Genomic DNA, 14,554 nt, shown 5'->3' with positions numbered 1-14,554 from the left:
CAAAATATAGCAAATCAATAGTAGATTTGCCGAGCCCTAGAGGTGAAGCAGGGGAAAAAGTATGGCTCAAGGGTTGCACCTTATAAAACATGTAAGATACCATATGAGTTCAAAGAATTATTTTATTTAGTAAAATTTACCAGATTATATTTACAAAAGATATTTTTTAATTACAATTTGAAAAAAAAGAGTTAAGTAAAGTAAATAGAGTTATTTTATGGCCTTATAGCATATAACGAAATGATATTTCTTTACACCCTTTGAACACACCCTGTATAGATGATTTCTTATAGATGTATCCCCTATGTATGAGAAGCATAAGAAAGGATGGGGAGACTAAGAGGCTCCATGGCTACCTTGGATACTAGAAATTCCTCTTGTGCTACTTTGATCCATTCCTTTAGTTTATTTATAGTGGCTAATTGTTACTTTGGATTGGGATATTTCATTGAGATCCTTGACCATACAACAACCAATTATTAACCAAAATTGAAAGAAACACAAATTATAAGAGAAAAGAGAATTGAGAAAGCATGCATGACACAAGAATGGGTACAATCTCCCCCCATGCACGGGTGAGCACATTGCCCATGCATGTATATTAGAATAAGCTTTTGTGTTTAAAATGCATTGAAAGAATCCTTTTCATGCGTTTATTTCTTTTTCTCACCTTGGAGGACTTGCTTTTGTACAAGTAGTGCGGAGTGAGAAATGTGCAAAAGGCTGATGCAAGGAGGCTGAGGAGACTGAGGCAACAATTGCAAAAGAGAGAGATAATGCCAAGCGGCTCCAGAAGGGTACAAATGCAAGTTGAAGGATGTCGCCTAATGGAGAGGCGAGCAACCATATTGTTGCCAAGCAAAGGGAGCCCAAACGCAAGCAGTTGGAGGGTGTGGAAACTCACGCCTAGCTGATGTGGGTCAAACACAGGCACCAAGAGATGGTGGAGATGCTAGCGATGGTAAGTGGATGCCAAACATTGTCATGACGCTGCACATCCACCACTGCGAAGTCACTTCAGAGAGTTCTGATGACAGTCATCTGTGGTCGGCAGAAAATGGATGCCCTTTCAGTTGCGTTTGATGCCATGCTTAATGGCTGCTTTACAGAATCTAGAACACAACATATTGATTTCTCTCAGAGTGGTATTTCTGTGGAGGCAATGCGTGGCGTGGATGAGTTTAGCAAGACAGGTAGATTATCTTGTCTTGAACCCAAAGAGTTCCTTGAGATACTGGCTTTTTCAAACAGGAACTTCCTTGCATCCTTTAGGACACTGTTTGGAGATGGATTGCTTGTGAGACAGTTGATGAAGTCTCCTTTTCTTTGACTTTACAGGAAGTTGAGCTTAAGATTAAACAATTGTTTAATCTCTCTCTTGCCTCAGTGCTTGTTATCACCTATGTTGACAAGGATAATGATATCATAACTTTAGGTGACGATAAAGACCTTTTAGATGCTTTCTTTATTCAGAACCTGAATCCATTGACCTTGAAAGTGCAAGTTCACGAGGAGAAATCATTGCTAGCTCCTCCAAACTTCATAAAAAGTAGGAGTACTGAGGCGTTTTTGAAAACTGTCTTACCTAAGGCTAGTGTGGATGAAATCAGACAGTTCCTACGTATACATGCACAATCTTTATATTTGAGGTGCCTGTTGCAACTTTGCTACAATTAGTACATAAGTGTTTCAAAGAATTTTTGCACCAAGACTGTGGACAACAAGGCCAGAGGTTTCAACATTCACTTGCAAAGGATGAAAATGTTAAAAATGTAAACAGCACACCTCCAGTACCTTTTCCAGAGAATCATATAATAAGGAGTAATGCAAGTTCTTCTAATGATTATGTGCATCATGGAATAAAGTGTGATCGCTGCTGGATACATCCAATCTGAGGTCCACAATATAAATCCACAAGGGTGCAGAACTATGACCTTTGCTCAAGTTGTTTTGAAGGCATAGGAAACAAAAGTGATTATCAGAAGGTTGTGACTCCCGAGGGTACACAATTTCGTGTCTATGGTCTGGGTTGCTTTTGAGGGCGCCAAGGTTTTCTATTGGTTCTCCTTGGTGGTCATCATTTGGTCGTCACACAAACGTATGGGAGCCTGAGTGCCCATTCAGTGGTCAGTTGATGAAACGTCTTTCACCAGAAGTTGGCAAGAACAAGCCAAATGCTAGATTTCTGAAGGATGTCAATATACCTGATGGCACAAAGATTGCTCCTGGCACAAAATTTACAAAAATATGGCACCTGAAGAATAACGGGATGATATTTTGGCCTCGGGACATGATTAATGCACTTTGGAGGGGATCGCTGGGTTCTGATCTAGCAGTTACTTTAGAGCTTCCTGAAAGTGGTCTTCTTTGTGGGCAAGATTTTGATGCATCAATTGACTTGGTAGCTCCTGAATGAGCTGAACATTCCTGCAGCAATCATGGAGATAAACTGAGTTCTTGGTTTCAAAGCTACCACGGATTGTCTTGAATTGCGAGTCTATTTTGGTCTTGCTGGAGTCCGGGATCTCGAAAAGGTTTGGCTCTTTTTGTGAAGTCCCGACATTTTGGATATTCTGGGAGCCAATGCTATTCATGGGAGACTCTGCTTTTTTGGAGAGGGTATGCACGAGAAAAGGGTGACTATCTTAACGAAACAGGGGCACTGGATGGGGGAGCAAGCCAGCTGTTGTAAGGGCAGAAATGGAGGCCGCAACAAGCATGGCAGAGGCGATACCAACCCAATCAGGTGTTCCAACTGCGGTTGTTGTTGTCTCGAGGACAAGGCTGTGAAGCAGTTCCTTGTCAGAAATATTGTAGAGCAAGCTGCTGTTCGAGATGTTCAAGAAGCTTGTGTTTATGATGGGTACACTCTGCCTAAACTATATGACAAGATGCAGTATTGTGTCTCATGTGCTATCCACTCCCATGTAGTGAGAGTACGAACTTGCACTGCTTGCAGGATTAGAGAGCCTCCACAGCGCTTCAAGCAAAAGGAGGATATGCAAAGCCAAAACCCTGGAGTGAATGTTCCTGACAGCCAGCTTAAAACGGGGACAGTCTGATTGCTGACCAGGAAATGCCATGATTGTAAGATTGGTCGATCTCTTCTGTTTGGTGTAGTGAAGAATGGAATGCGCAGGTGAAGCTTTTGTCTCGCAACTCGGACTTCTGTGGAATAACAGAGAACAACTCATGGAGAGAAAGCACAGTTGAAGCATGGCAAACTCTACTGAAAACTGTTGATCTTGCTGCAGGGTGTGTGATAGATGCAAGCTTGGAGCTTTTGAGAGTTGCTGTTACCTTTCCACGACAAGGAAACAAACGAGAGGAGCTTGGCTTACCATTCTTCATCTTGTCTTTAACATGAATGCGCTCTGAAGTCTTGGAATTGTTAAAGGCCTTCAGCATATTGGATTTGGAATAGAGTTTTACCTCCAATACACACCGGTTTTTATTGTATTGACAGCTATACTGGTTCTGAGAGCTTATTATGTGTTGATTCATTGCTTCAAGTTCAAGCACTATAATTGTGTGACTGCAGTGGACTACCATGTTAAATGTACTGAAGTCAAAGAGTTGGAGCGAGCATCATGGAGTGCGAGCACAACTCTGAAATGTGTTTAGAATTTGTTCCGAGCATTGAGTAGTTGAACGAATTCGAGTTTGTGTAATCAACTTTTGTGAATCAATAAATCATATCGTTTTGAGTTCTTTGAGTGTTTGGTTTCTTCGTGCTTGTGATCTCGAGCAAACAAAGGCTTGGCACCTTCCAACAATCGAACTGTGAGATGTGAATTCTCGATCCGTCTCACAACGTAACCTAGAGGATGGCACCAGATAGTGGGCAACAGCCAGGAGGAAGGCGCCAAGGCACTGCAAGGGCTGATGGAGAGGTGGCAGCAGTTGCAAAGGCTGGACAGCCACGTGGAGGTAGACTGATGGCTAAAATCTGCACACAAGGGTGAGAAACCTACAAAAAGGGATTAGGCTGAATGTGGCCAGCCTGTCTATTTATAGATGTTGAAGGGTGCCCCAAAGAATTAGGGTTTTTGGGGGACCGGTGAAACTCTCTCAGACTGTTCCCATTTTTAGGGTGTTTCATTAATTAAGTGTATTTTGGGGTTGTTTAAGAATGCTAATCAGCTGAAAAGTGTGTTTTAGCTCAACAAAGTACACATTGGCATGATCAATACTAGGATGGTTGACTTCTTGGGAAGGGAAGGTGTGCTTCCCTCCACCCAATTTCTAACATGATATCAAACCTCAAGTTGCTAAACTTGGGTAGCATTAGGATCTCAACTAATGTGTGGCTAGAGAGGGGTGTTGAAAATGCAATCGACACTTGCTAGAGAAAACCAGTTCAGTGTCGATGCAACACCGATACATTGAGAGTGGGTTTGAATCCTAAGCCAATTGACAGAAGATTTCTATAATCGGATAGACCAAAGGTTATGTATTACCTTAAGGCTTTGGAGGCTAGATGGCTAGTCCAAATATGGGAATCTTCGATTAAGGACACATTGGCATAAATAATATTGCAATGGGTGACTTCCTTAAAAGAGGAGATGTGGTTCCTCCCACCCAATTTGTTAGATATGCTCGATACCCCACCCTCATAATGTGTCACCAATGATCCATGGTGCTCAAAGTTGTAAGGCCCCCATTATGAGAAGAAGCCATGTGTGAGCCAAACATTGGTTAGGTCCTAACTTGTAGAGGTCTATGTCACCGGATAGCAAAGAGGTGACCTTTTGTGGGTCTAGCCTTTGGATTAGATAGAGTAGTTAAGCTATTAACAACCAAAGGCACACTACATTAAGTTGTGAGGGTGTGAAAGTTGTTAGGGACCTCTATTTTGAGGTCATAGGGTGATGGAAGTGGCCTTTGGTTGGAGGGTCACATGGAGGCTAGAGCCCCCCCAACGGGGATATCTGGGGGCAATGTCCACAGTTTGACAGTAAAGAGTATATTCCCTAATTGATTAGGGAGGTTTATAATATGGTAGGTTGGATAGGCCGACTTGATCGACTTCGTGGGCTATAAAAGAAAGATCCCTCCAAGGCCATCATCAGTATATATTTTACCCAATCAAAGTTTCTTCAGCTATCCTTAAGCTCTCCCCCTATTATCTGTTTAGATTGCCATCTAAGCTTCACAATGCAAGTGCACGTGTAGATAGAGCCATCTTTGTATCTGTTTGTTTGAAATTAAAGAAGTTTCTATTTTTCTCTTATTTTCCGTGTACTCTCTATTCTTTGCTCAAATTTTGTATGTTGCATCATGTAATTTTTACAACTTTATTAGGTAGTGGCATTCAACCACTATCATATCTAACTAACCTTCTGATTTCTCTCATGTAGCAAAGATATAGCTGGTAAATGTAAAGACGAAGAAAAAAGTGGAGCATGCCAAGGTTGGTCATGTCAAACCCCTAGCTAAGAATCTCTTATGCAGGCTTTATCTTCTATGTATGGCAACTTATCAAGATTAGACCATCCATATAAAGAATGATAAGCACGCAATCCTAACCCTCCACTAGAAAGTAGACATTGGGTTCATGATCCAATCTCCTAAAATCATGCTTGAGGAAGAAGAGGTCAATCCATGGACACTAAACTCTAGGAGCTTGCTTTAGACCATACAGCCTTTTGCATACAATACATATAACCGTGCTTGCTGCACACATTGGAGCTTGGAAATAGATCAACATAAATCTCCTCTTATAAAATGCCATTCAAAAAATATGGACTTTTATGTCCATGTTATATATGAGCCAATGATAATGGGCTGCAAGAGCTAACACAATCCGAATGGTAGACATTTGAGCCGTCAAAGCAAAAGTCTCTAAGCAGTCCAATCTTGCCTTCTACATGAAACCCTTAGCAACAAGCCTTGCCTCATGCTTGTTCAAGGTGCCATCTCCTAAGTATTTGGTCTTGAAGAGCACTTCAAACCAATGATCTACTACCTTGGGGACGTGAAGCTGACTCTCATGTCTCATTCCACTTGCTGAAACTGAGCTCCTCCTACATGCATGACACCATGTCTCCTTTACAAGAGCCTCCCTCAAGAGTGGTAGACTCATGATCCTCTAGAATGCTGGTTATCAAAGCATATGTGTGTTATCAAACTCCATGCTGCTTACGAAACCTGTCAAACTCTTTAGAGGCAAACTCTTCTTCAAAATTGGTTTAACTCGAACCCTGAAGGCACATTGTTTTTCAACAAAGGTCTTCCACTCCCATTGCCCAAAATCGAGAATAAGCCTCTGATTTGACTCCAAAAAGTAGGCCCAAACATATTTGGATAAGTCACCAACCAATGAATGAAGCCGTGCACATGGGGCTGCACAAATCTGGATGAACTAGCTCCAAGGGAGTAGATGCTCTTGGACTGGACACCTTGGGCATGGAAGCCTGATGCTGTTTGCCCTCAAACAGCTAAGGCACAGAGAAGGAAGTTTGGAAGGGAAGTCTGGTTTGAGAAATACAAGTGTGCATCTATAAATTCATGTGAATATTGTGCTGGCTGACAGATCTATAAGAACCATCTGTGAGCACATCGGACTTCCAAGACAGTTGAAGATTTATATTCTACTGGCTTACATATCTTTGTTAGTGCTCCAAATTACTTTTTCTCATCATCAAAATGAGAACTCAAAGCGCAGGCACAAATGGGCAGTACAGAAGACAGTAATGTCAGCAGGTGTAATTACCAGGAACAAACTGTACTAACATTCCATTTGCTACCCATGTGTAGATACTAATGACACTTTCTCTATATCTAATTACCAGTAAGTAACTGAATTAAGACGTCCTTTTCCCTACAGGCAGTAAATGTCATGCTTGGTACTCTTTTAAGTAGGCATCTCCAAAGGCTCTTGAAAGTGCAAGCAAGCCCCCAACTCGCCAAGTTCCATCAACATTAATCACCTGGAAAGCAACAACAGATTTCATACCGCTGATTATGGTGTTAAACCAATCTTTATATCAATTTCAATTGGTCTTAATGCTGAATCAGATACTCAAACAGGCTCTAGAGGAGGTATTGTATCCCTCTACGTAGGACTAACTATCACAAAACAGGTTCATACAAAGCAAAAGCTTTATATACAGGAAATAATCTAGCAGCGGTGGTACCAGTGGCTTCTTCGGTGTTGGATTTCTTGCTTCAATTCGCTTTCTTTCTGCTTCTACATTTGGCTGTGAGTGAACAAATTCAGTGTTAGGTAGACTAAAACACTAGTCTAACTGAAAGGAAGAAACGCTACATTATAAGACTGAATTTATGAACATGCCAAAATTTCTTAAAGAAAGAGCTTGTGCATAAAAACCAATTGTGTCAAAATGTCTCAAATTGGAGACCAATCACTCTTACGCCAAGCATTTTATGTGCTGGTTACTAAAATTGTTGCATGAAGACATGAGAACATTCTACACAAAGGTTTGCATGATGCCCAGTTTAGTTTCACAACTTTGACAGAAAATTATCAAAGATATCTGCAATATGGGTGTGCGTATTGAGTATGCAAAGTACACAATGCAGGATGATCTTTTGTCACAGGAAGATGTGGCAAAAGCCTTTGAAACCGTTCATTTGAAATTTACTGCAGGAGTAAAGGCTAAGGCTCTAAGCTCATACTTGCTGCACAAAGATAGTTCATCCGCATGTATTTTGGCAAAAGTTTGTCTGCTTCACGGTCATTGGCAAGGTTGGTGCAAGAAAGACAAACTCTCAGTGAATTGCTTTATGTCATTGCTATTCATCCAATGTTCATTCATATCAATTATCTAACTATGCAAGGATAATGACAGAGTTTTCTATTGCCAATTGAGAAAATTTTGGTTAAACATACATATGCTGCTGATTATTCTTTCTTTCCTTAGAATACTTAGCAAGAAATACAAGTTTTGATGTTCTCATTCAGCAATAGGAGATTCCATAATTATCCTGTCTGAGAATACTTGGCAAGATTTAAAATTTTTGACATCAACATTGCATTCGTATGGAGAGGCAATGGGCCTTCTTTCAAAGTCAGAGAGATTGTCCAAATAAGGAAGAGGATTGGGCATAACTTGGCCTAATATTATATGACCTATGAATGGTATAGTGAGACATTGGATTATCCATTGGATTCGAATGTTTCCAGACATGCTAACCACAGATGAAGTGATGAACAAAATTTGGGCTCAATCAGATTATTGGGATATCTACTTGGCCTCTACATGTCAGCAAGAATTGTTTAGTCCATATTGTTTGTGCAGATATGGTTTTTCTTGCCATTGATAGTCCAGTCAAAATCACAAATTGACTCCCTTATGTTTCTAAAACAGGAAATCTTTTGGATCACAATGCCAAATTTGGTGATAATTAAAAAAGTTATTTTCAGAGAAGATGCATGGTAAGCCAAATATATTCTTAGAATACACTATCATCTAGCATGATTTCTTGCTGCAAAAATGGCTGGTAATAAGCATGACAGTTCCCACACAACAAGGCTAATGTAATATTGAAAATAGGTGCTTTAGTATGTTCAATGAGCTGGTAGTTTTCGTAAAATGGGTAATTCTTTGAGAGGAAAGTATCATGAGGGGGTGAAGATCGAAGCTCTCAAATAAGAGTACACAATTGATAGTAGAGAGTGAGAGAGTAAAGGCACAGCACAACTCCCAATGCAATTACCAAGAGTGTAATGAAAGTACAAAGTACAACCCTTAAACCTTAGGGTTGTTAATGTGCATTCATACCCAAAAGGTGTAAAACATGATAAGTGATCAAACTGTGCATCATAAGCACATAAAATAGAAGACAATGTAACTGGGGAAAAAAACCTCTCATAAGGAGAGTAAAAAATGCCCTAATGTTCTACTACAAATCACTGACACTCCTTTATGAGCGTAGGTGTGAGTCAAACCCAACAAACCCCCCTGAAGTGAAAAGTGATCAACATACAAGGATCATCCACCAAAGGAGATCAAATTTAAAGCATTGCGAAATGCTTTAAATTTGTCGCGAGGAAGAGCTTTGGTGAAGATGCCTGCCACATTGTTGGTGGTAGGATAGTAGACAAGGCTGATATCTCCTACATATAGCCTCTCTCTGATAAAGTGATAGGGAATCTCTATGTGTTTTGTGCATGCATGAAACACTAGGTTCTCTACTTTCCTTTCATTTTGAATGCAATGTCATAATACTTTTGTCCTTCCACTCAATTGTCTGTGTCATTGTCTACACACACAAGATTGTATTTATGAGTCCGAGTCTCAATCTTGGAACCTAATTCACTTGTGTGACACTCTATCTTCATCTCTATGTCTTCATGAGTTCACTCTATGTCTTCAAGCCACCATAGCTATGCTCAAATCCATGCATTTCAACATACTACAATTGATGGGGGCATTATTTTGCAGCAGTCTAAGTACATTAGGTAGCTTTTTGAGCATTTTTAGATAAAGACTCCAAGCCTATCTCCACTCCTGCTGAGACAAACCACACGTTTACACTTGAAGATGTTGGAGAACCTTTTGATGCTTCTCTTTATCTCTAGGCTGTTGGCTATTTATTGTACTTACCTAATGCACGGCCGGATATTTAGTTTGGGGTTTCTTAGCTAACACACTTTATACACAGCCCTAGTACTACACATTGGTAACCAGTTAAATGTGTCTTTTGTTATCTCAAAGGCACCCAAACATTAGGCCTTTTCTATTCTAAAGGCACTACTCTTTGATTGCATGCATTTATAGACAGTAATTGGGCTGGTTGTTTTGACAAGAGGGTGTCCAATAGTGGCAATTGTTTCATGCTTGGTGATTCATACATTTTTTAGTTGAGCAAGTAGTCTACAATGGCCACATCTAGCTGTGAAGTGGAATACAAGGCAGCATTTACAGCTACATTGGAATGTGTATAGCTTAGATGCCTTTTGGCCAATCTTAGTGTGTAACTGTAGTAACCCACTTCTATCTACATCGATAGTCAAAGTGCCATGGCAGCTGCGAGAAATCCAATTTTTCATGCTTGCACTAAGCACATTGAGGTGCATTATCACGATGTCAAAGAGAGGCTCCATGCAAGGGAGATTGACTTGGTTTATGTCCCTACATAGGACAACTTGGCAGATGTGCTTACAAAAGCTCTCTCTAGAGAGAAGTTCGAAGCCTTTCGCAAGGCTCTCGGCTTGATACCGTTTGGGGATTAATCTACCTATTCCCTGTATACGTTCATATCATTCACTCATGAGGGTTTGTTACACTTATTGTGTTCCTCTCGTAAGTTCTAATGTGAAGGCTCCCTTATCCCATGGGCACTTTTTACCTTCTTGCTAGAGAAGGGTTTTTTCCTTCTGTGAACACCCGTCAGTGGGGGTGTGGTACTTAGTATCTTAGGGATTATACTTTCATTCATTCTCACATAGTGAATGTGACCTTCCAGCACTCTCTTCTCTCTTGCTATTCACTTGTTCACTGTGAGTGTGTGTTTACTGTTGAATCCTAACCTAACAAACGATGCATACAAGGTTGAGAATAAAAGGAGATAAGTCCCACTAGTTGTGTATATTATGGCATGGGCACTTCATGCTTGTGGTGGACTTTGGTCATCTAACCATAATGCAACAGCTAGATCATTGGCAATGTATGTATTACCAAACTTGCATTACAACTACTAAACTTTCTTAGAGTGTCTATGTCCCGTAAGCCAAACCCTAATTTGGGAGGATCCACGCATCTATCAATAGAAGGCTGCCGTCCACCAGCTCATCCTATTTTTACAAATTCTCCACCGGCTGGCACCCAATATTCATTGCTGTCTACACCCCTTCTTGGTAGGCATGTCAATTTGTGTTGCAGCCAGTCTTTCTCCAGCCTGAGGTACCCGGTGGCAGCTGTCACCATCAGTCCTACTACACTTCAGAGTTATCACATACTTGTGTTTACTGTTTCATGCTGTTGCCCTGATCAGCCCATCCATTCCCTTCACGAACAGTCATCAGATTCACAACCAGGAGGCTGCGTTTGCAGCTGTCTGCTGTCGCTCAGCTTCATTACATCTTCCAAGAGCTGCTACCACTGCAGCTAGGTCTGCTTTTTCAGCCATATCTGCATTTTTTAGATGCTGCCCTGCCATGCTCCACTCTGTACCAGACACCTTGCTGCTGCTGCCTTTAATCAGCCTGATCTGGACAGGTTCATCACCTTATACGTGTTTGCAGCTGCTAGTCACAGAGACTGTTTGCTGTGTTTCAGGATTCATTTGGAGTATGGCACACTCTCCAACTTGTCTCTCTACTCCAGTCCTTCCCAAACAAGGGGGTTTAAGGTCTTGTTTTCACTTTGCATCATGTGTTTACCGCATTGAACATTATATTTGTATTACTCATTATTCATCCTTCTTCCCTCTTCACCTCTAAGTTCATTGTTATCACTTTGTGATTTGTTATATATTTGTGTTTATCTTTTGTATTCGAGTGTTTCTTTACATGATATCAGAGCTAGTACTTTTTAAAGAAACGTAAGCCTTGATCTAAAAGGCTAACATAAAAAATAGAAACTCTCTAAGGGAAGATGACTTCAAATGCTTCCTCGCCACTTTAGTCTCCAAAGCTGCCTATGCTGAGAACTAAGCTGGAGTGGGCTTCATAGCTTGCTCTACAAGATTCCAACACTAGCAGAGAAACTGCCTATCATGGTTCATACTGACCATTCGAGATTTCACGGGCTGAGTACAATTTGATTCTCATGTATCAAGCCCAACAAGTTATTGAAGATAAATATGATTCTTTCCCTTTAGATGTTGTGCACAAATCTGGAGACATTGTAGGATCGTCAAAGACTCCATCACAAATGGGCTCGCCCCCTCTTGGAGAAAGAAATACGGAGTATGTACCATTCTTTAGGTCTGATCCATCCACCTCGGATGCAAGGTACACAAGTCTCTACTTTTCACCCTTCTTCTTCTTATGCTCCTATATCTATGCAAGATTCTGAATGGGTTATGAAGAAGATAAGTTTCAATTTGTTTACTATGGGAAAAGTCCTAAAGAGGGTTGATTCCTATGTGTTAACACACGTATAGGTGGCTATAAGAAAAAATTCAATTCTTCTTCTAGGTTTCTTTCTTTGATTTTTGCTTCACATAGTTAGTCTAGTGTTGGTATTTCATATTTATTTCCATCTGCATATACTTTTTAATCTCCATCATTTAATTCACATAATTTATCAAATGCATTCACTTCATCTACACCATCAGTTCAAATCCCACCCTTTTCTTTTGTTGCATGCACATCTACATTCACACCTTGATTTACATCATCCTTCACCATTCCACCTATTTCACAACATACCACATTGGGGGATCTTCAATCATAGGCAATTCGCTTCCTTTTAGATCCTAAGCCTTTGCTTATTTGGGTGGTGGAGGTGCACCTATGGTGGAGGCTCATCCTCCTAGTTGAGCACTTTCAGGATATTCTTTGCATGGATTACCTGCCCATGCATTCCCCTCCCCCTCCTGATTGTTGACAATTTGGTACCATAGTTTGTCAGCATGGCAATTCCTAGTGGACCATCTCATTATATCCCTATGCCTCAAGCAATAGTTGGATAAGGATATCAAGTTCCAATTCCTCCTCATGGAAACTTGCATCCTATTCCTGCCTATCCATCCTACCCATCCACTTTCCTTGTCCCAGTTACCCTACTTTCCCAACACCTCATAGTTATAGTTCCTCATCTACATCTGCCAAGATGCTTTCAATGATAAGACTCGTTTTAATGGGTCAAATTTGATGCCGTATATGTCCTTGACTCACAGAACTTCTAGAACTTAGTATACCGGCTAGAACCCCCAACCAAACCCTCACTTTGGTCCACCAAAGGTTTTCCACTCTTGGAAAACACATAATTGTTCACCCAGAGTTGAGTTAATGCAAGAACTACTATCAGAATTCGACCCAAAGCTTCAACATTTTGACCTCGTTTGAGTGGTGGGAATACTTGGCTGACCACTATGCTGATCGAGATAGGATGCCTTATATCAATCTTGAACATGACCTCCAAGACCTGGAAATCACAAAGTGGTAGCACCTTAAGGTCACGCTAATGGAATACCCGTATTTTCTCACCACCACTATAGGGCTTTCTAACTTTCCTAATAACCAAATTGCATTGTTCTTGAACAAATTATCCACAATAAATACATTAATTTTGTTCAACAAGTGATCTCAAAGTCTACTATGCCTACCTTTTATGATTTTGTGTATGAGTTGCTGCATTACACTCTGCTGTTTGACTAATTCCATAAAACAATCTCTCTCTCATCCTTAAGAGGAGGCTCTTGTTACCACTTCTCAAAAGGGGCAACAAGGGAAAGGCAAGAAGAGTCAAAACCAAAACCAAACCCAAAATCAAAACAATGAGTCACAACAGAATACCCAATCTCAAGTCAAACCGAGATGGTAGAATGTACCCAAGAAGAACAAGTACCGCTGATGAGGTCACTCAAAAGGCTAAATGTACCTAACCTAAACAAAAACAAAATTAGACCCCTTTCCCTTAGTCTTAGAGTAAACCCAATAAGGGAGCCAAGGTGCTCGCTACCAAGAAAATTAGGGGCAACGGAGATCTCAAAAACACAATGCCACCAATTAGCCATCACAATCGACACCATTTGTAGTCAACGAGTCTGTGCGTGAGCTGAGAGTAAAGGGAGCAAAGAGTTGAGAGCAGTAGGGAGTGAGAGAGTGAGCACGACACAATGGGTATTCGGTACAATGACAGTGTACCACATTTTAGGTTTTGAATATATATAAAGTACAAAGTGTAAGGGTGCATTCACACCCGAACACAATAAAAGGCACGATGACTCTTTATTCCCAACAACCTTCCACCTAAAGGCAACGTGCCTTAAGGTATGTACAAAGCTGTAAGACACATATACTATCAAACCCCCATCATCTGGCAGCAATGAGCAAACCACTCGGCTGGGAGACCTTTCATGAGAAGGTCTGCAGGATTATCATCTGTATGTACCTTGACAAGCTCAATGCCTTTGTTGTCAAGTACATCCCTGATAAAGTGATACTTCACCTGTATGTGCTTTGTCTTTGCATGAAAGACAGGATTCCGTGCTAGCATGATAGCACTCTGTTTGTCACAGTGGAGGATAAGAACCTCTGTAATCCCAAGCTCTCTCACCAGACATGAAAGCCATAAAGCCTCTTTGCATGCCTCTTTGGTAGCCACATATTCTGTCTCTGTGTAGTAGACATTGCAACACACTTTTGCAGCCTAGATATCCAAGAGATTGCTCCTCCTGTGAACATAAACACATATCCTGAAGTAGACTTCCTGTAGTTAGGATGGCCAACATAGTCTGCATCCGTGAAACCAACAACATATGACTTTTTCTTACCAAAGTAGATACGCAAATCCTTTGTGTCCTTAAGGTATCTCATGATACGCTTCACTGCTTCCCAATGCTTTTTACTAGGATATGCCATGTATCTGCTAACTACTCCCACCACAAATGCAATATCAGGACATGTAGCAACCAT

At 40.8% G+C, this 14,554-nt stretch overlaps 1 protein-coding gene across 2 annotated transcripts in view; it reads right to left on the bottom strand.

Moving 5' to 3' along the window:
* Nucleotides 1-14,554, bottom strand: part of LOC148024328 (putative protein phosphatase 2C 45) — a 100,518-nt gene that overhangs the window by 15,382 nt on the left and 70,582 nt on the right. For both annotated transcript variants that reach the window (XM_087693946.1, XM_087693947.1), the window contains exons 9-10: nucleotides 7,140-7,202; nucleotides 6,853-6,932 (exon numbers count right to left, since the gene is read on the bottom strand). In XM_087693946.1, the coding sequence (XP_087550072.1) occupies nucleotides 6,853-6,932; nucleotides 7,140-7,202 (143 nt within the window). The remainder of the gene's footprint in view (nucleotides 1-6,852; nucleotides 6,933-7,139; nucleotides 7,203-14,554) is intronic.

The sequence above is a fragment of the Lygodium microphyllum genome, chromosome 15 (assembly GCF_053477565.2).
Source record: "Lygodium microphyllum isolate KBCC chromosome 15, Lygodium_microphyllum_v1.1.10, whole genome shotgun sequence".
NCBI lineage: Eukaryota > Viridiplantae > Streptophyta > Polypodiopsida > Schizaeales > Lygodiaceae > Lygodium > Lygodium microphyllum.
The sequence above is the reverse complement of the archived record's forward strand: the minus strand, read 5'-3'. Positions and strand labels throughout refer to the sequence as shown.